The following is a 21509-nucleotide window of genomic DNA, read 5'->3' on the forward strand; positions in this document are numbered from 1 at the left end:
GCTCGGTCCAGTGCATGAGACAGTGGACATGGGGCAAGATCCCTGGGTTGATGTCACAGCTCCAGCCTGCACTGCCTGTGTGACTTGCGGCACTACGGTTTCTCCTCTTAAATGGAACTGATCATCACAGAAGTTTCACTGGATTTTTCTGAAGATTGTAGGACGTAACATACTTCTGACAATGCTTGGACATATAAGCATTCAGTATCTGTTAACTGTTCCCACGAGGCAGAAAATTCACACATCCATCTATGGAAACTGGATAGAATTTCCCTGAGATGACCTGCCTGCCTTCCCTTAATGCTCAGCTCACTGGTCAACATTATCACATCTAATCTCATCTCTCCCTGAACATGATGTGCTGTCCAAACACTACATCTAGTAGCTTCTAGGAAACAGCTGACCTCTCACACATGAATAGGGTGACTGTGCAGTCTGTACCCCAGTCTCTTTTCAGGGTGAGTTAATAGATCTATATCCTCAGAATCCAATAACCTCCATGAAGAGTGAGAAATGTGAACAGACAAATAAAGATAAATAAATAGATACTGGGAGTTAGCAGAGCGGTCCTCTACCCTTTTAGGTAACACTGTGCCTAAGAGCCTGCCACCCTCCTTGGCTCTGTCTGCAGCTGAACAGTGTCACATAAGCTGCTCTGAAATCTGTCATCTGTAGAGCTCTGCATCCCTGTTTGTGCAGTTAAGTGAGATTTTGTCATTTGGACAGAGATGTCACTAGTTTTTTCAATTACATCATTTACATTCTCTTGACCTTTGTGCATTACTTCTTCATTCACTGCTTACTTTTACTGTCTAGGAATGTTGAATGAGTGGAAAGTTTTGATTTCTTGAAAAATCACGGAGGAAATACATTAACTGTTCCATTCAATTACGTTTTCTGTTCCTATTTTTGCAATAAGCCTCAAAATGGAAATAGAGAAGATTACAGGATCATTGGCACAGCTTTTACAAACTGAAATACAAATGACAAAGAAGAGGCAGCAATATGAAAACTGTATAAAAGTACCTAAGGAAAACACGGGTTGCCTGGACGTGGCAAGGAAAATGGCCTGGGCTAAGAAGGCACATTCTAACCGCTTGAACACTTGGACAGGAGTGGTGGTTACACTTTATTTTCATGAGAGTGACTTTGGAGGATTCATCATCTTGGTCTAAGCTTAGTTTCTAACCAGGAAGGGTTAATTTTGAATTTACACTGGATTTGCTTCTGTGACTTCATTATTTTTGTCCCAGAAATTCACATTTGAGAAGGCCAGAATCACAGATAGATATGACATCTTTGTTTGTTGACATCACATGAGATATTCCATTTCACACCACCTATGAAATGACTACAAGGAAGTGCAACTAACACTTCCTCCTACCTGAAGCTTGCTGGCTATTCTAGGAGATATTTTCAGGAAATAAAAAGTCCTTTTCCTTTGTTTCCTCACCTCCCCCATCTTTCATTCAAAAGAGAATCTGACATCCAGGACTCCCACAAGATGGTTATTTTGAGGCACTGGCCTTTCATCTTCTCACTCAGCCACTTCCGGAATGAAGTCCTTTCTGATCCCAACACCTCGTCTTGGATTCACTGATTTACCCTGCTGCAAGCAGAGCCACTTGACCTCTGTAACAAGCTCAGCATAGTGATTGGCACCTAATAAATGTTTAGTAATTTTCTCAGTTATGGAGAGCAAATAAAACCAAAATTGGCAAATTAAACTCTCTGCTGCAGAGAATAAGGTGAGATCGGTGCATGTAAAGCTCAGATATTTTTCACATCTGATCAAGTCTTTCAAGAGGAATATGCAGAGGAAGCAAAAAAAGATTTGAAAAAGAGTCTAACAATGTTTCCCTAAAAGTTGATCTTAGCATCAGGAAGAAAGATCCAATAACTCTTAATATATCACTAGTTCAAAGTTACTGAGATGATAAGCATTCCATTGACTTAGAACGTCTACTTTTTTAAAGAATACATTTTACTTCAACGTAAGGATACAGAAGAGTGGAAACTCATGACAGATTTCCAGGCTCTTGAAGTGAAAGGCAAGCCCAAAATGAGGTAGTTCATGAATCTGGGTAGACTCAGAATGTGAAAATTTTGGACTTCTTATTTAAGAGGCACACAACAGAAGATCCTTAGATGAAATGAAGATGAAACAAAGCTCACAATCGCTCATCTCAACCGGAATTGCTTCCTTGTGGAATTGACCAGTGGCTCTTCATCTCCTCAGTGATGACACTCATGATGCTCGTCTGTAACCCCATCTCATCCTCTGAGTCCATGAACTGCCTCAGAGCCTTGACTTGGAAAAGCAGGAGACCTTCACATTTGGATCAAATAAATGCAATCTCTCTCTTTCCTGTCTGGGGTACAGGAAAGACTTCAGATTCCCTCAGGAGCAGGTGAGTGGCGGCCAGCTCCAGGAGGCCCAGGCCATCTCTGTGCTCCACGAGATGCTCCAGCAGAGCTTCAACCTCTTCCACACAGAGCGCTCCTCTGCTGCCTGGGACACCACCCTCCTGGAGCAGCTCCACACTGGACTCCATCAGCAGCTGGACGACCTGGACGCCTGCCTGGGGCAGGTGACGGGAGAGGAAGACTCTGCCCTGGGAAGGACGGGCCCCACCCTGGCCGTGAAGAGGTACTTCCAGGGCATCCGTGTCTACCTGCAAGAGAAGGGATACAGCGACTGCGCCTGGGAAACTGTCAGAGTGGAAATCACGAGTTGCTTTCTGTGTCAACAAGTTCCTAAGAAAACTCAGGAAGTTAGAAGGAACCTGATCCTCAGTGACTCGTGTCCTAGCTCAGACACTTCAAGGTTCAGTCATTTCCAAAACTCTGATTTCTGCCTCAGCGATGAAAGAGTTTGAGTGACAATTGATATTGGCATTAATGTTGAGAATATCAATACCAGCTGCTTTTAGAATTAGAGGAAATATATCTGATGCCCTGTGGCTGAATCTTATGGAATAACATGTTTTTGTATGAGTGTAACTCATTTATTTATCTTAATTAATTTATTTTCATGGCACTTGCATTTCTATGTTCTGTTTATTACATGCATGCGTGCTATGCATGCTAAGTCGCTTCAGTCGTGTCCGACTCTGCAACACTATGGACAGCAGCCCAGCAGGCTCCACTGTCCACAGGATTCTCTAGGCAGGAATACTGGAGTGGGTTGCCATTTCCTTCTCCAATTTACTCCATAAGAATATATATATAATTTTCTTTAATAAAATGTACCTTTTATTTACTCATGACATTATCTGAAGACATGTTTCCTCCTCTCCCTTTTGGATCTCTTCCCAGAGGCCGAATGCTGTGAAGCGACATAGAGAAGGTGCTGAGCAGCTCGTTCCTTTATCTCCGGGCCTTGTGCAGAGAGTCTTAAGTGTGAGAGGCAGAGGCCCTGACCTCACAGAGCTCACACTGGAGCAAGGACACTGCCGTGAAAGAAGTAGGCATAAGATAATTAGGTATTTACATCTGGGCCCTGGGCTACACAGAAGAAGTATCAGATACTGATGGCAATGAGTATCCTGGGAAGCTCATTTAGACCACGTTTAAGCCACTTAGCAGCAGCAGCACCAGCTGTCTCCCCAGGGAAGTAATCCGAAGTATGAGACTTGAAGAATGAGCATGAATTTGTCAAGTAACTCATGAAGAGCAAAATAAGAAAACAATAATACACAACAAAGCACAGCACGTGGAGTGTCCCTGCAGCAGGAATGGCTCCGGTGCTTTAAAGGCAAGAACAAGACCGGAGTCGGTAGACTGTACTGATGCCTGCAGTGGGTAGCATGGCATGGCCCTGGAGACATTGAAAAGGGCCCAGCGATAGACTCTTGAATGATGTTAGATTTTATCTTAGGAACCAAGGAAATTACTTGCGAATTTAAAGCTACAGAGCCACTGGGACCAAAGCAGATGCAGGGAAATTCCTGAAACCAGCAGTTCCCAAAGTGTGGTCTGTGGGCCCCTGCAGATCCCCAGGACACTCTACAGGGATTCATGAGGTACAATAATTATTATAGTGATATCAAGATCTTATCTGTCTTTTTCACCACAGGAACAACTTCTCTTGGTGGCACAGATGCAGCGCTGGGTAAGACTCCAGTGCTGTGGTGTGGATCAAAGCAGGGGCACCTCAGTGCCTAGTGATTGTCCTGTTCTTACGTATAATATACTTGAAGTTTGAAAAAAGGACAGTTTCACGTAAGAAGATCCCTAGTGAAACAGCAAGATGATGAATTTTATGAAACCTTCACTTTGGAGTACACATTTGAAAAATCCCTCCATTGTAGTCTTGTTGACATGTTGTGTGGCAAGCATGTCCGCTGCGTGCATGGTGACTGTTCTCAGGAGAAGCCCTTGGATGATGATTATTTGAGTTACGAGCTAAACTACCACTCCATTGTCTCTAAGGCAAACCATACAATATCACAGTTATCCAAGTCTATGCCCCAACCAGTAACGCTGAAGAAACTGAAGTTGAACGGTTTTATGAAGACCTACAAGACTTTTAGAACTAACATCCAAAAAAGATGTAGTTTTCATTATAGGGGACTGGAATGCAAAAGTAGGAAGGCAAGAGACGCCTGGAGTAACAAGCAAATTTGGCCTTGGAATGCGGAATGAAGCAGGGCAAAGACTAACCGAGTTTTGCCAAGAAAATGCACTGGTCATAGCAAACACCCTCTTGCAACAACACAGGAGAAGACTCTACACATGGACATCACCAGATGGTCAACACCGAAATCAGACTGATTATATTCTTTGCAGCCAAAGATGGAGAAGCTCTATACAAGTTAACAAAAACAAGACCAGGAGCTGACTGTGGCTCAGATCATGAACTCCTTATTACCAAATTCAGACTTAAATTGAAGAAAGTAGGGCAAACCGCTAGACCATTCAGGTATGTCCTAAATCAAATCCCTTATGATTATACAGTGGAAGTGAGAAATAGATTTAAGGGCCTAGATCTGATAGATAGAGTGCCTGATGAACTATGGAATGAGGTTGGTGACATTGTATAGGAGACAGGGATCAAGACCATCCCCATGGAAAAGAAATGCAAAAAAGCAAAATGGCTGTCTGGGGAGGCCTTACAAATAGCTGTGAAAAGAAGAGAGGCGAAAAGCAAAGGAGGAAAGGAAAGATATACGCATCTGAATGCAGAGTTCCAGAGAATAGCAAGAAGAGATAAGAAAGCCTTCTTCAGTGATCAGTGCAAAGAAACAGAGGAAAAGAACAGAATGGGAAAGACTAGAGAACTCTTTAAGAAAATTAGAGATACCAAGGGAACATTTCATGCGAAGATGGGCTTGATAAAGGACAGAAATGGTATGGACCTAACAGAAGCAGAAGATATTAAGAAGAAGTGGCAAGAATACATAGAAGAACTGTACAAAAAAGATCTTCACGACCCAGATAATCATGATGATGTGATCACTAATCTAGTGCCAGACATCCTGGAATGTGAAGTCAAGTGGGCTTTAGAAAGCATCACTATGAACAAAGCTAGTGGAGGTGATGGAATTCCAGTTCAGCTGTTTCAAATCCTGAAAGATGATGCTGTGAAAGTGCTGCACTCAATATGCTAGCAAATTTGGAAAACTCAGCAGTGGCCACAGGACTGGAAAAGGTCAGTTTTCATTCCAATCCCAAAGAAAGGTATGCCAAAGAATGCTCAAACTACCGCACAATTGCACTCATCTCACACGCTAGTAAAGTAATGCTCAAAATTCTCCAAGCCAGTCTTCAGCAATACGTGAACTGTGAACTTTCTGATGTTCAAGCTGGTTTTAGAAAAGGCAGAGGAACCAGAGATCAAATTGGCAACATCTGATGGATCATAGAAAAAGCAAGAGAGTTCCAGAAAAACATCTATGTCTGCTTTATTGACTATGCCAAAGCCTTTGATTGTGTGGATCACAATAAACTGTGGAAAATTCTGAAAGAGATGGGAATACCAGACCACCTGACCTGCCTCTTGAGAAATCTGTATGCAGCTCAGGAATCAACAGTTAGAACTGGACATGGAACAACAGACTGGTTCCAAATAGGAAAAGGAGTACGTCAAGGCTGTATATTGTCACCCTGCTTATTTAACTTCTATGCAGAGTACATCATGAGGAACACTGGACTGGAAGAAACACAAGCTGGAATCAAGATTGCCGGGAGAACTCTCAATAACCTCAGATATGCAGATGACACCACCCTTATGGCAGAAAGTGAAGAGGAACTAAAAAGCCTCTTGATGAAAGTGAAAGAGGAGAGTGAAAAAGTTGGCTTAAAGCTCAACATTCAGAAAACGAAGATCATGGCATCTGGTCCCATCACTTCATGGGAAATAAATGGGAAACAGTGGAAACAGTGTCAGACTTTATTTTGGGGGGCTCCAAAATCACTGCAGATGGTGATTGCAGCCATGAAATTAAAAGACGCTTACTCCTTGGTAGAAGAGTTATGACCAACCCAGATAGTATATTCAAAAGCAGAGACATTACTTTGCTGACTAAGGTCCATCTAGTCAAGGCTCTGGTCATGCATGGATGTGAGAGTTGGACTGTGAAGAAGGCTGAGCGACAAAGAATTGATGCTTTTGAACTGTGGTGTTGGAGAAGACTCTTGAGAGTCCCTTGAACTGCAAGGTGATCCAACCAGTCCATTCTGAAGGAGATCAGCTCTGGGATTTCTTTGAAAGGAATGATGCTAAAGCTGAAACTCCAGTACTTTGACACCTCATGCGAACTGTTGACTCATTGGAAAAGCCTCTGATGCTGGGAGGGATTGGGGGCAGGAGAAGGGGATGACAGAGGATGAGATGGCTCGATGGCATCACCAACCTGATGCACATGAGTTTGGGTGAACTCCGGGAGTTGGTGATGGAGAGAGAGTCCTGGTGTGCTGCGATTCATAGGGTCGCAAAGAGTCAGACACGACTGAGCTTCTGAACTGAACTGAACCACTCTCTTGATAAAATCAAGTTTTACTCTAGAGAATGACAGACAAATCACAGTCACTCAGAAGTGGGCATTTGACAGATATTTTCTTATACTATTTCTATTAATGTATATGAACATTCTTGTTGACTTTAATGAATGAGGCCAATCTATTTTCAATTCATGTTTCCAGGATATGAATTCATCTCAGTGTGTATCTTTGCTTCTGAAAATTTGAAGAGTAGTGATTTAATATCCATGAGTTTCAAAATTTCTAATTCTATGGTTTAATTTTGACTTGACATAATTTATCAGGATGATACATCTTGAAATGATGCTTTAAAATAATATTAACATTAATTGCAGGCATTGTGATCTGGGCACACAACTTATACAAATATTTTTCCCCTGGAGGAATTATGGATATATTCTGTGGAGTCTAATGTATGATAATGTTCATGGATGGTTTATAGATATTTGAATCAAGTTATATTTCCTATTGTAGATTAAGGGCCCAAGAATGTTAATCACGAAATTCGTCCTGTAAATCATAGTTTCAGTTCTTCTCTTTACTACTTTATATATGGTTTTTAAGAAACTAGTAGCATTGTCCTGGGCTTCCCAGGGGGAGCTAATGGTAGAGAGCTTGCCTGCCAATTCAGGAGACAAGAGGAGACACCAGTTTGATGCCTGGGTCAGGACGATCCCCTGGAGGAGGGCATGGCAACCCACTCCAGTATTCTTGCCTGGAGAATCCCATGGACAGAAGAGCCTGGCACCTATGGTCCACAGAGTCCGAAAGAGTCAGACACAACTGAAGCAACTCAGCTCACAAGCACAGCATTGAGGGGAAACTTCAGTGCTCCCGTGTTTCTGTTCATATTGCTATATAATGTTATATCTTTTACTCATTGTTTTATACCACTTGAAATTTAGCTCAAGCATTTTAAAAATTTAATTATAGATTCAATGTGTTTCTTAGGTATATTGAACTTCTTTCTCATGAAGAATAATTTCTTTCTCATGTGTTTATTTCTGGAATTCTCAAGTGTATGAATATTGATATCAATGACAAAGATCTCGTTGATATTAACATTACCACCTTTAATTATTTCCTGCATGATACTTTCTTGCTCTGTATTGGCCCCCTTCTGTGTTGCCTTTCTTTTGCTATTAAGTATTTAGTATTATTTGATTTTAGGTTTTTCTTCCTCTTCCAAGTAATAATGGAGTTTATGTATTAGATCAATCAATAGAACCTTTTATGTTTTAGCAGATTATATTAATTTTTAAAATTATGTTAACATTTATCAGTTTGGGTCTCAAATGTATTGGATTTATGCCTTACTTTTAACATGACTTTTACATGGTTTTTGACCCTTGCCATACTCCATTCAGTTCTCCAACAGTCATTTCTTTTAGTAAATATATAATGTTAAAGCAATGTAGAGTTTCTCTGAATCTTTGAATGAAGAACTGAACAACTAAAACTGCAAAATTTGAAGTAATTTGAGACTTCCTTGGCTGTTCAGTGGTTAGAACTTAGTATTTTTCACTGCTGTGGGCCTGGGTTCAATCCCCAGTCAGGGAACTAATGCCTCTTAAGCCACGTGGCACAGCCAAAATAATAACAAACCCTTTAAAGTAACTTCCACTGATGTGACTATTCACTTCTAGTTCTTACTAGGACTGTTGCTTTCAATCCACACAGTAAATGCTCCCAAGAGACTTGATAGGAACAGAGATGTATGTGAAGCTATGTTCAAGCGTAAACACAGGGGAATGTCTAAAAGTTAAAGGAAAACATGTTGTTCATTTAGGAAAATGAAAACACATTAATTTTGTTGCTGTTAGAATGATGGAAATTGGATGCAGTTTGCAAAATGAGTGTCATGTATTCTAAATATGATGATTGGAAATTTTTGGAGTCCAGTGGTTAGTAAGGCCCTAATCAATTTGAATGAAACAATTCTCACTTTAAGGTGGAGCATATGAGAATATAGCAATGAGTTTCATATTCTTATCTAGCTTGTAATCTTGCTCTGAAGGCGTTTTCGTCCTGGGAGTCAAAATCTTTTTGAGTGATGATGATGCTGTTGCCATCATTAGACATCATGTCTCCCGACCTGTTCTTCAAGACTCCTATCGAGACTGCATCCAGGTACACGTACAACTAAGGAAACAACGGGAAAATCTACACTCAGCGTCACATAGACTCTCTCATAAAACTACCCCGCAAGCTTTAACCAAGGAAGCAGGTGAACCAGGTGAGGTCTGAGAGCAGAGTTTAGCGGCAGGGCTTCCTTCATCACACCAGGCTCTCCACCTGTTCCTGGAAGTCTCTCATGGCCTTTCTTCAGGGATCCGTTATCCAGCGTTGGACTAGAGCAAGGAGCAAGCTACAGGACTGAGAGAATGAGGATCTGCGGCACCTCCGTCTGTGCTCTAGGTCCTCAGGCTTGTGGTCTTGGTGGACTAGTGAGTGATGCCGTCATGAACAAACATGAGCTGGAGTTACACTTCCACCTATGGGCTGTAGTCAAATACTGAGTCCTCAGCTCAGTCATATCCGACTCTTTGCAACCCCATGGACGGCACCACACCAGGCTTCCCTGTCCATCACCAACTCCCGGAGTTTATGCAAACTCATGTCCATTGAGTCGGTGATGCCATCCAACCATCTCATCTTCTGTTGTCTCCTTCTCCTCCCTCCATAAATGTTTCCCAGTGTCAAGGTCTTTTCAAACAAGTCAACTCTTCACATCAGGTGGCCAAAGTATTGGCGTTTCAGCTTCAATATCAGTCCTTCCAATGAACATTCACGACTGATTTCCTTTAGGATGGACTGGTTGGATCTTCTTGCAGTCCAAGGGACTCTCAAGAATCTTCTCCAACACCACAGTGCAAGCGCATCAGTTCTTCAGCACTCAGCTTTCTTTATAGTTCAGGTCTGACATTCATACGTGACTACTGGAAAAACCATAGCTTTGACTAGATGGACCATTTTGGCAAAGTATTTCTCTGCTCTTTAATATACTGTCTAGGTTGGTCATAACTTTTCTTTCAAGGAGTAAGCTTTTTATTCCATGGCTGCAGTCACCATCTGCAGTGATTTTGGAGCCCCAAAATATAAAGTCTGCCACTGTTTCCACTGTTTCTCCATCTATGTGCCATGAAGTGATGAGACCGGATGCCATGATCTTAGTTTTCTGAATGTTGAGGTTTAAGCCAAATTTTTTGACTCTCTTCTTTCAGGTTCTCAAGAGGCTATTTTGTTCTTCACTTTCTGCCTTAATGATGGTGCTATCTTCATATCTGAGGTTATTAATATTTCTCCCGGCAATCTTGATTCCAGCTTATGCTTCATCTGGCCCAGTGTTTCTCATGATGTACTCTGTATATAAGTTTAATGAGCAAGGTGATAATTTAGAGACTTGACGTACTCCTTTTCCTATTTGGAGCCAGTCTGTTGTTCCATGTCCAGTTCTAACTGTTGCTTCCTGAGCTGCATACAGATTTCTCAAGAGGCAGGTCAGGTGGTCTGGTATTTCCATCTCTTTCAGAATTTTCCACAGTTTATTGTGATCCACACAGTCAAAGGTATGGCATAGTCAATAAAGCAGAAATAGATGTTTTTTCTGGAACTCTCTTGCTTTTTCGATGATCCAGTGGATGTTGGCAATTTATTCTCTGGTTCCTCTGTCTTTTCTGAAACCAGCTCGAACATCTGGAAGTTCACGGTTCATGGATTGTTGAAGCCTGGCTTGGAGAATTTTGAGCATTACTTTACTAGCGTGTAAGATGAATGCAATTGTGCAGTAGTTTGAGCATTCTTTGGCATTGCCTTTCTTAGGGATTGTAATGAAAACTGACCTTTTTCAGTCCTGTGGCCACTGCTGAGTTTTGCTGGCATATTGAGCTTGCTACTGCTGCTAAGTTGCTTCAGTCGTGTCCGACTCTGTGTGAACCCATAGACGGCAGCCAGCCAGGCTCCCCCATCCCATATTGAGCTTAGAGATTGGCTATATTGGTTTCCTCTGAACTCCAGCTGGGAAGAAAGCAGGAAATAAGAAACCAAAGAACGGTTAGCTGTCCTGCCAATTTGGAGAAGGCAATGGCACCCCTCTCCAGTACTCTTGCCTGGAAAATCCCATGGACGGAGGAGCCTGGTAGGCTGCAGTCCATGGGGTCAAGAAGAGTCAGCCACGACTGAGCGACTTCACTTTGACTTTTCACTTTCATGCATTGGAGAAGGAAATGGCAACCCACTCCAGTGTTCTTGCCTGGAGAATCCCAGGGATGGGGGAGCCTGGTGGGCTGCTGTCTATGGGGTCACACAGAGTCGGACACGACTGACGCGACTTAGCAGCAGCAGCAGCAGCAGCAAATGCAGAAGTGAAGAAAAAACAATTCTCATTCACAGTAGTGATTCTAGAAACGTGAAATGTATGTTCTTAGACGCACATATTCATCTTCTTTTTCAATAATGGGAAAAAATGGATTTTCATTATTACATGCATTAGCCATTTTCCTCTATTTTTATATCCTTAGCCATGGACATTTTATGACCATATCATTTTTTCCCGTGTATCAATTTCATACATTAAACCTATCCATTTTCACTTCCATATAGTGAATTCATTATTTTTCTATTGTTTTATTATTTTTCTTGATGAAACATACTTGACTCATATATTTGTTTTTGATGAGCCACAAATGATGTACAATGTAAAAAATAAGGTAAACTACTTTTCTCATGTTCTTGACAGTATTTCAGATCTAACATGGTTTCCAAGTAGGATTATACATTTTTTGAGTTTTATTACGCATATAAGACACTGAATCATTTTCATTGTTATATTTTAACTAAATGTAGAAACATGTCAGCATTGAGACTTCCACTGATAACTTGTGAACTCCAAGAGGTATATTGTTTTCTTATGTGAAACATAAGAACATCTAAAATCACACATAAACGTTCCTTTGTGTTTCTCTAGTTTTATGGTTTTCTGCAGGGTTGTTGTTGTTTAGTCCATCAGTCGTTTCTGACTCAGGGTCCTCTGGCAAGAATCCTGGAGTGGGTTGTCATTTCCTTGTAGAGGGGATCTTCCCAACCTAAGGATGGAATCCGCATCACCTGTCTCCTGCAGTGGCAGGCAGATTCTTTACCACTTGTGCCATCTCATCTGTTAAATTGAAAGTTCACATAGCAGTTTGGTAGGTTAGTCAGGGAGCGAGGAGAAGAGCAAACGGCCGTCTCAGACTTTCCAGTCTCACAGCATGTTTGCTGCCCAGCTGGGGGCTTTGGAGAATCTCGAGGCCGTCTTGTAAGCTATATTTCAACTGGCTAAAGGCAACTTCAGACTTATATAATGTAACAGAAAAGGTCAGGAAACATTAACCAGTAGAAGCGTGGAGCATATTAAGCAAGATGAACCTCTCAGGAAGCAGTTGTGGAAGCCCTAGTTCTGCAGATGTATCTAATGATTTCAAGGATCTTTGGACAAAACTGAAGGAGTATCATGATAAGGAAGTACAAGGTTTACAAGTGAAAGTAACCAAACTGAAAAAGGAACGAATTTTAGATGCACAAAGACTAGAAGAATTCTTCACCAAAAATCAACAGCTGAGAGAGCAACAGAAAGTCCTTCATGAAACCATTAAAGTGTTAGAAGATCGATTAAGAGCAGGATTATGTGATCGCTGTGCAGTAACTGAAGAACATATGCGGAAGAAGCAACAAGAGTTTGAAAATATTCGGCAGCAGAATCTTAAACTTATCACAGAGCTTATGAATGAAAAGAACACTCTACAGGAAGAAAATAAAAAGCTTTCTGAACAGCTGCAGCAGAAAATTGAGAATGATCAACCACATAAAGCAACTGATTTTGAATCTGAGGAAGATGTTATTCCAGATTCACCGATAACAACCTTTTCATTTTCTGGCACTAATCGGCTACGAAGAAAGGAGAACCTCCGTGTCCGATATATAGAGCAAACACGTGCTGAACTGGAGCACTCTGGCTGTGCACATGAATTGAGAACAGTACCAAAGTCTTCAGCTCATCCACAACATAAACCTCAGGAAAGTGAAATTCTAGTGGCTGACACTTGTGATCAGAGTCAAGCTCCAGTGGCTAAACCACATGGAAAAAGCAGTTATCCTCCTGATAATTTAGCTACAGTAGTTGCTGAAACACTTGGACTTTGTGTTCAAGAAGAATCTGAATCTCGAGGCCCTCGGAGCCCTCTTGGTGATGAGCTCTACCACTGTCTGGAAGGAGATCACAAAAAACAAGCTTTTGAGGAATGTAGAAGAAATAGTGAAGATAATTTAAGGTTTTCAGATTCAAAGACTCCTCTTCAAGAAGAATTGACTACTCGGGTATCATCTCCTGTATTTGGAGCTCCCTCTAACGTGAAAAGTAGTTTAGGTTTGAATACAAGTTTGTCCCCTTCTCTTTTAGAGACTGGGAAAAAAACCCATCTGAAAACCATGCCCCTCAGCAATACTTCTGCTTCTGGACCAGAGAAACCTAGATCAAAATCTGAAGATGGAGCCCTTATCACACATCATCTTCTTGGGACTGAAGTGAACAAGATCCCTAGTCAGTCATCTTCTAATAAGCAGATACTTATAAATAAAAATACAAGTGAACCTGTAAGTGAGCAGGATAGTATTGATCACATTAAAGATACTGATAAAGATAAATATGTGGTACCACTGAAGTCACTGGGAGGCAGAACCAAAAGGAAGAAAATTGAGGAAGAAAGTGAAGATGAAGTAATCTGTCCCCAAGCCTCCTTTGATAAAGAAAATGCTTTTCCTTTTCCACTGGATAGTCATTCTTCCATGAATGGAGACTACGTGATGGATAAACCTCTGGATCTGTCTGATCGATTTTCAGCTATCCAACGTCAAGAGAAAAGCCAAGGAAGTGAGAACTCTAAAATCAGATTTAGGCAAGTGACTCTCTATGAGGCTCTGAAGCCCATTCCAAGGGACTCTTCCTCAAGCCACAAGGCCTTGAGCGGGAGCTGTGGACTAACCAAAGACTCCCCGGAAGAACCCTGTTTACAGGAGTCCCTTTTGCAGTCCTTGAGTAAATCTACAGATAATAAAACACTGTTACAAATAAAGGAAGAAAACCCAGTATTTAAAATCCCTCTTCGTCCACGTGAAAGTTTGGAGACAGAGAATCTTTTTGATGACACAAAGGGTGCTGGTTCTCATGGGCCTATAAAGATGAAAACCAGATCAGTCCGTGGAGCATGTGAAGTTGCATCAGTTCTTCAGTTAAATCCATGTAGAATTGCTAAAACAAAATCTCTACAAAACAACCAAGATGTATCCTTTGAAAATATCCAGTGGAGTATAGATCCAGGAGCAGACCTTTCTCAGTATAAAATGGATGTTCCTGTAGATGATACAAAGGATGGCAGTCAGTCAGGATTAGCAGGAGAGACAGTGGACATGGACTGTACGTTGGTTAGTGAAACCATGCTCTTAAAACTGAAGAAGCGAGAGCAGAAGGGAGAAGAGAGTCCAAATGGAGAAAGAAAGATGAATGATAGCTTGGAAGATATGTTTGATCGGACGACACATGAAGAATATGAGTCCTGTTTGGCAGAGAGCTTCCCGCAGGCAGCAGATGAAGAGAAGGAATTGTCAACTACTACAAAAAAAACAAACACTCCTGGTGATAAACAAGATAAAGTCAAACAGAAAGCATTTGTGGAGCCATATTTTAAAGGTGATGAAAGAGAGACTGAATTACAAAATTTTCCTCATATTGAGGTGGTTCGGAAAAAAGAAGAGAGAAGAAAATTGCTTGGACACACATGTAAGGAATGTGAAATTTATTATGCAGATTTTCCAGCAGAAGAAAGAGAAAAGAAGTTGGCTTCCTGCTCAAGACACCGATTTCGCTACATTCCACCCAACACACCAGAGAATTTCTGGGAAGTTGGTTTTCCTTCTACTCAGACATGTATGGAAAGAGGTTACATTAAAGAAGACGTTGATCCTTGTCCTCGTCCAAAAAGACGGCAGCCTTACAATGCAATGTTTTCCCCAAAAGGCAAAGAGCAGAAGACATAAATGTTGAAGCAAAAACAGAAGAGAGGACAGTTTTCTTTTTAGTTATTTATAGTTAAAGTTGGTGTTAAACCTTGATTTTTTTTGATCTTCTGTAAACTGGTTTATAAATCATTTTTCTATTGAAAATGTTTTTAAATGGCATTTACTCATCACACAGACAACTATTTAAAAATGTGGATAAGTTTATGTTGTATTTTCTTGCTTTTGCACCTTGAAAATAAGGTGCTTTTATTTTGCACTCTAAATTAAGAGTTGTTTATTACTTTATTTGGTAATACCTAATTACAATTTTGAAAATATAATTGTTATAGTCTGAAAAAAAAAAAAAAAAAAGTTCACATAGAGTTTCATTAATTTTAACTTAGAAAAGCATTAGGTTTAACATGGAAATGTTGTAGTCTCAAATTCTATTTAAATGTTCTAATTGTTGAAACATTTCTTTTGTATTTAGAATATTTCATTCTGTGTATCACAATTCAGATTGTATCCATGGAAAACAAAACAGAGAGGATTTTTTGGAATGAATATGCCAATCTCAGTAAATAAATTTTCCATTATAAAAGCAATTTCAAAAATTCAAATTTTGATAATCATCAGCCATCACGAAAAACAGAATCCCTATAACATCTATTGTTTTCTTGACCTATTAACCACCTTTTTAGAGAACCAATTTGAGGCACAGCTAAACCAGACCCCCCAAAAAAAATAATTGTACGTATACATATATAGTTACACCAACATTAAAAAAAGAGGAGATCATGGCACACAGTCCCATCTCTTCATGGCAAATAGATGGGGAAAAAGTGGCAACACTGTCAGATTTCATTTTCTTGGGGTCCAAACTTACTACGGATGGTGACTGCAGCCATAAAATTAAAAGACTCTTTTAAAAGATTAAAATTAAAATTAAAAGATTCTTGTCATTCTCCCCAAAGCTGAACTTGGACAAAAAGCATTTGGTTCAGATTGTATTTTAATGAAGTGTGTGCAAACAAGAACAATCCTTGTTCCCCTCAACCCCTACCAGAACTTCATTTGAACAAATAGTGCAAATGTGAAACCTGGCCTCATGCCGTGTCAAGTACAAACTAGCACGTTCCATTGGCACTTGCCATCTACCTACAGGGATTAAATCATGTGCTCTTGCAGTTGCTGATTCTCAACACCCCTGGAAAGGATCTCGGGTGGAAAGCAGAAGTGAGGGAGGCTGTGTGCAGGGAAAACTGGCAGAGCAAGTCTTCAGAAGGTGAGCTGTTTTCAGAAGCCCATTTTAAGAACTCAATGATTCTTCTATCTCCTCATAGCTGGAAAAGCATGGAAACCCTTCATGGTGACGACTGCTTCTTGTGACTGCAAGAAACCTTCACGACACAGGCAGAAAACATCCACAAAAAATAGGCACATGATTGCATGTATTTCCCCTTCACCAAAATCACATATATCCCCCTGTGTGTCTTTGGAACAGCTTCTCAGAGCTATCTGAGGTGCTGTCTCCTGGACTGCAGTCCTCATTTTGCCCCCCAAACACATAACCTGCAACTTTCGTGTTGTGCATTTTTGAAAGTCAGCACCCTGAACTTATCTCTTCATCCATTCATCACCCAATAGTTTCCCAACTTGCTTGCAGTGAGATTCCCATGAGGATAAATCCAGGCCATGAAACGCGAGAGGAAGGGCTCTCACCCTGCATAGTCCTGGCGCTTGGAAGCATCCCCTGTGAGCCACCAGACTTCATCGCTTTATTGCCCAGTGTACTAGATACAAGTACCACAGAAAAACATGGAGTCATATATTGACGATGGAAAAAGCCACAGAACAGAAGGTACCCATGTCCCTGAATCACCCTTTGAATGAGAGCAAACCAGAAGGTTCACCTGATCCGGAAGGCCTGCATTGTGCTCTTCAGAGAAGGAAAGATAAGTTTCTATGATGATGAAAATCCACACAGTTTATTCTTTATCTGTATAGCACCTAGACTTAACTGAAAAAGATATTTAAGAACAGAGGATCCTGGAAACCTGTCCATGGGAAAGAAACTATGAATGCTGAGTATAGAAAATACCAGCCCCACAGACATCAAGAGATCTTTTCAATGATGATCAAAAGATGTTTATACAAGAAAAGACATTCTGCTCTGCTGTTCACACTTGCTTCTGAAAAATCATGATTTTCATTTCAGTTTTCATTGCCTGAGGAAGTATGAGCTGCAATCGCTCTGGAACAGGAAGCAAACAATGATGGAATCCATTAGCAAGTGTTACAAATATAAACACCCTTATTGTTGCCATTTCTTTGAGGATTCTTACATGAGGGAAAAGCACTTTTCATTTCCACTCTGACAGCCTCTCAGGCAAAGTGGCTGTACTCCAGCTCCCTGAGGTAGAGATGGATGCCATGGAAATACTCCCTGGCAGGAAGTCCCGTGAGAACAGCACAGACTGTCTCCTTCCATGGGCTCCAGTTGTTTCCGGCTCTGATCCGGGCTGCAGGGTAGCAGGGCTGTCCTCCGTGGTGAAGAGTTGGAAGCTCTGCTGGAGCATCAGATAGTGGTTGCAGGGGCCCTGAGTCATCTGCACTGGAGTGATCATCTCTCTTTTCCGAGGAAATCTGAAGTGGCTCTGTCCTTTGGGCGCGACTGAGAGCGGATCCTTTGCATCTATTTCAGGAGTTTGAAGACTTCCCTGTGTTCCTGGCGGTGGATCCCTGGCTCGTTCCAGCGAAGAGAGCAAGCAGGGATGCAGCAGAGTACTCCCTATGGTGCGACGGGGAGGCGCTGCGACAGAGTGCACTTCAGCCCTGCCCTGGGGATGGGACCTTGGGCGCTGGGACCGTCGGAGGGCGTTCCGGACAAAGGAGGACCCGGAAATGGCTATGAAACTATGGATGTTTGCGCTGAGAAGTCGGAGGTCTTCTGGCAGGTGTAAAACAGCGGAGGCGATGAGAATATTGGCGATAGGACGCTGGGCCAGAGTCCTGCCACACGTGAAATCCGGCGGGGGTAGGCGGTGGATTCAGCTGCTGCAGATAAGACGGTTGGAAAGTGTTGCGGACACAGTGAGAGCCCACGTCGCAATGAGACGAGAGCCTGTGGGGCACTGGGGGCGGTGTTGCCCTCACATTAGATGCCGAGGTGGCCAAGATTATTCGCTGTCGGACGATGGGAGGGCTTTGCGCTGAAAGTGAAGCGCAGCGGAAGCGACGAGACTATTGGCTGTGGGGGGATGGGAGGGCGTTTCTCACACACAGGGAGCCCTGCTTGGCTCTGAGACGAGGAGTCCTCGGCGGACAAAGTGAAACGTGACGGTGGCGAAAAACACTGGTGGTGGGACGATTGGACAGCTTTGAGCCAAAGTTAAACCCTGCGGAGGGATGAGACCACCGGACGATGGATGCGTGTGGTGCACACAGGGGACCCTGGAAGTGGCGACGAGACCATTCGCTGAGGCAGGATGGAAAGGCGATGGGCACACAATGAAACACGGTGGCAGCGCTGAGGCTTTTGGCTTCGAGTTGACCGGACGGCTTCGCGGACAAAGTGAAAGCGAGCACAGGTGATGAGACAATCGGCTTGGGGCGGTGGCACCGCGGTGTGGACAGAGTTAAACCCGGCGGTGGGGGTGAGACTGTGAGAGATGGGACGATGGGAGGACCTTGAGCACAAAGCGGGGCCAGGGGGAGTCAGTGAGGCTATAGGCTTAGAGCCATTTTGGACAACGTGAGAAACAGCCAAGGCGATGAGACTGGCTATGGGACCCTGGGAGTGCGTTGCAGCCAGAGGAGAAGTCAGTGGTGGCCAGGAGACAAATAAGCATGGCACGGTTTGGGGGACTTTCTGTGGGTGAGAAGGAACGCGGCCACCACCTGGGTCAGGGACCAAAGAAGTGTGCGCCCCTGGAATGCTCTGGAATGCTCTGGAATTTTCAGGGTCTCTCAAGGATTCGGCCTTGAAGTGAGGGAGTAAGTGTTGAATAGCTGAAAACTAGGAATATTTTTAAAAGCGCAGCACTTTGTTTGAATTAATTTTATATTGAATTATATAGTTATTTTAAAAGAAATATTTCACGTTTCCAATTTTCCAATAAATTTATAGAAGATATTTTAACTATTAAGCATAGAATATTAAAATATATTTTGTATATAACAGTAGCATTTTATTCAACTTTATTTAAACTATATTTTCTGTGTACTAAAACAAGTATTTAATATCGTTTTACTTTTCTATCTTTCACGGATGTAAATTTAATATTTCCAAGATCACTTTTCACTTATTTTTAATTGAGTGAATTAGCATGTTTGACAATTTCTAATGACTCTCAAGACAGTCTTAAGTAATTTTCAACTCATGTTCCTGAAACCTCTTTCTGAGGACTACGTTGTTGGAAATAAGGGTTGGAGTGTACAAGTAAGTGAGAACATTTAGGTGGTCAGAATTTTTCATTTACTTTAGTAAGAATTTTATAAATTAAGTGGAATTTGCCCAAACTTTATTGGCATAAAGAAGGCTTACTTTGTAAGACTCTCAAATGTAAGATGGTGGTGTACATTTTCCCCCAACTGAAAAAAAGGAAAAAAGCCCATATCATATAGAGGGGCCCTCCGGCATGAGGTACATTTAAAGACGTCTGGTACATTTAAAGACGTGAACAAGACAAGCGTGGATACTGTGTGGATACATGGAGAGCATGCATATAACTTGGACATTCCACATGGCTTCCTTGTATTTTAAATTCCTCAAAGGCAGGGGCCAGAAACTCGACTACTCTGCAGGCTTCTTTTGCAATGAATGCCTCCAAGGTGCTCTGCAATTTTTAATATGTGTTGTCACAAAAATCAAGTTGACATTGAAACTGCCATGTTGACCTTTGTTTCATAAATAATTTATTTCTCATATAAAAGTTTAAATAAATAAATAATGCATAAATCAATTTAAAAACAACTTAGTCTTTAACTAACTGTCCATTGAAATCAGTGCATTGCATCATCATTTACTTCAAGAGCCTCTGCTGACTGGAGTCTCACCTCAAAGTCACATTGTCTCTTCCCAGAGCCACAGGTGGGAGATGTTCAGTCCCGGAGGTAACCTGTTAGGCTCTTAAGGAAAGAAAAGTTCCTGAGCAATTGCACTTGCACGACTGTCCAGGCACACCTGTTGTGCTCCTTGGACTTGAGGTACTGCCCGAGGTTGAAGTAGTATTTCTGCAGGTGAAGATCGGTCGTGTCTCCCATAGTGGAGGTTTGCTTCTGCATTATTTCCTTCTGGATTGGCTCCAGACGATTCATCTGCCCATAGAGTTCCTCAAGGAGGTGCTCAATGATGGCGTCAGACCAGCCAGTGCTGGAGAAGTCTCTGGTGAGAATATTGAAGATCTGCTGGAGCATCTCATACATGACCAATACGGCATCTTCCTTTTGGAACTGCTGTGCTTGCTCCATCTCCTCAGGCATCTGGAAGTCCATCCTGAACTCGAGGCAATGTTGAGGAGTTGAAGGTAACTGCCACAGGAGGTTCTGGCACACCTCAAGGCTCCGCCCTTGTTGGAATCGAAGCAAGCTGTAGCTCCTGCAAAGAGCTGTGGTGGAGAGACACAGCAGGAGAACCATCTGGAGGAGGCACCGGTAGGTCATGGTGAAATCAGGCCCAGGGCTGTCTGTTCTGCTAGTAGGTGCTGAAGCTGAGTCTTCGAGAGTTTGCAGAGTGAATGTCCTTCCTCCTTGAGTGTGGCCTACTTATACAGGGTGGCCCTCCCTTCTTTCTGTTTGAGAGGAATTTCCCACTTTCAGGTCTCCCTTTCACGTTTCTTGTGTCATTTAAATTAGTCTTTGTGTCTAAAACTCTTTTTCTTTACGCTCCTTGCTATTTTAATTTATATATACCATGGGGAAAAAAGATATAGAAACTGAGAATTTCTAATGTTTGTAAAGTTTCAATGAATTGCTGAATGTTAAAGAAACATATAAGCCAAATCTTTTGAACTTGATTATTACAGGATTCGTTCATTTCGAAAGATTTTTCTTTTTTTTCTTTTCATATTATGAGATTTGTGGAGAGGGGGCCTTGTTTGTAAGAGTTTTCTTTTTCATAAGAATTAGGTTTCATTCTCAAATCTGCTATTACCAAACATTAATACTTGCAGTTTATGATTTTAACAAAGGCACCTATTTTTTTCTATCTACAATAGAGTGATGTTCCTGGAGAGGTGGGAGAGGTTCCAGAGGGAGGGGAGATATGTATACCTGTGGCTGATTCATGTTGCTGTATGGCAGAAACCAACACAGTAGTGTAAAGTAATTATCATTCACTTAACTAAATATATTTAAATAAAAAGAAAAAATAATGTATATAAAAAACAAAATAGAATGTTGTTAAACTAAGCTGTTCTGAATTGTTTTGGAGGCCTTAGCCATAAGGAGCAAGACATCACATAACGTTATCAACTTTGTTGTTTTTCAGTCGC

At 41.7% G+C, this 21509-nt stretch overlaps 2 protein-coding genes and 1 pseudogene across 3 annotated transcripts; 2 read left to right on the forward strand and 1 right to left on the reverse strand.

Moving 5' to 3' along the window:
* LOC138080681 (interferon beta-2-like) overlaps nucleotides 1–2879 on the forward strand; it is a 96774-nt pseudogene extending 93895 nt beyond the window's left edge.
* Nucleotides 2880–12384: 9505 nt separating this feature from the next.
* Nucleotides 12385–15197, forward strand: LOC138081036 (DNA endonuclease RBBP8-like). Of its 2 annotated transcripts, XM_068974047.1 has the most exons (2): nucleotides 12385–14717; nucleotides 14815–15197. In XM_068974047.1, the coding sequence occupies exons 1-2, from the start codon at nucleotides 12385–12387 to the stop codon at nucleotides 15059–15061; spliced, it is 2580 nt and encodes an 859-aa protein (XP_068830148.1). In that variant the 3' UTR covers nucleotides 15062–15197. The 2 variants fall into 2 exon arrangements, with proteins under 2 accessions (XP_068830148.1, XP_068830147.1); XM_068974046.1 differs by having other exon boundaries at nucleotides 12385–15197.
* Nucleotides 15198–20118: 4921 nt separating this feature from the next.
* On the reverse strand, nucleotides 20119–20679 carry LOC138081424 (interferon beta-2-like). Its single transcript, XM_068974567.1, has one exon. The coding sequence runs from the start codon at nucleotides 20677–20679 to the stop codon at nucleotides 20119–20121; it is 561 nt and encodes a 186-aa protein (XP_068830668.1).
* Nucleotides 20680–21509: the final 830 nt, after the last annotated feature.

The sequence above is a fragment of the Capricornis sumatraensis genome, chromosome 6 (assembly GCF_032405125.1).
Source record: "Capricornis sumatraensis isolate serow.1 chromosome 6, serow.2, whole genome shotgun sequence".
Lineage (NCBI taxonomy): Eukaryota > Metazoa > Chordata > Mammalia > Artiodactyla > Bovidae > Capricornis > Capricornis sumatraensis.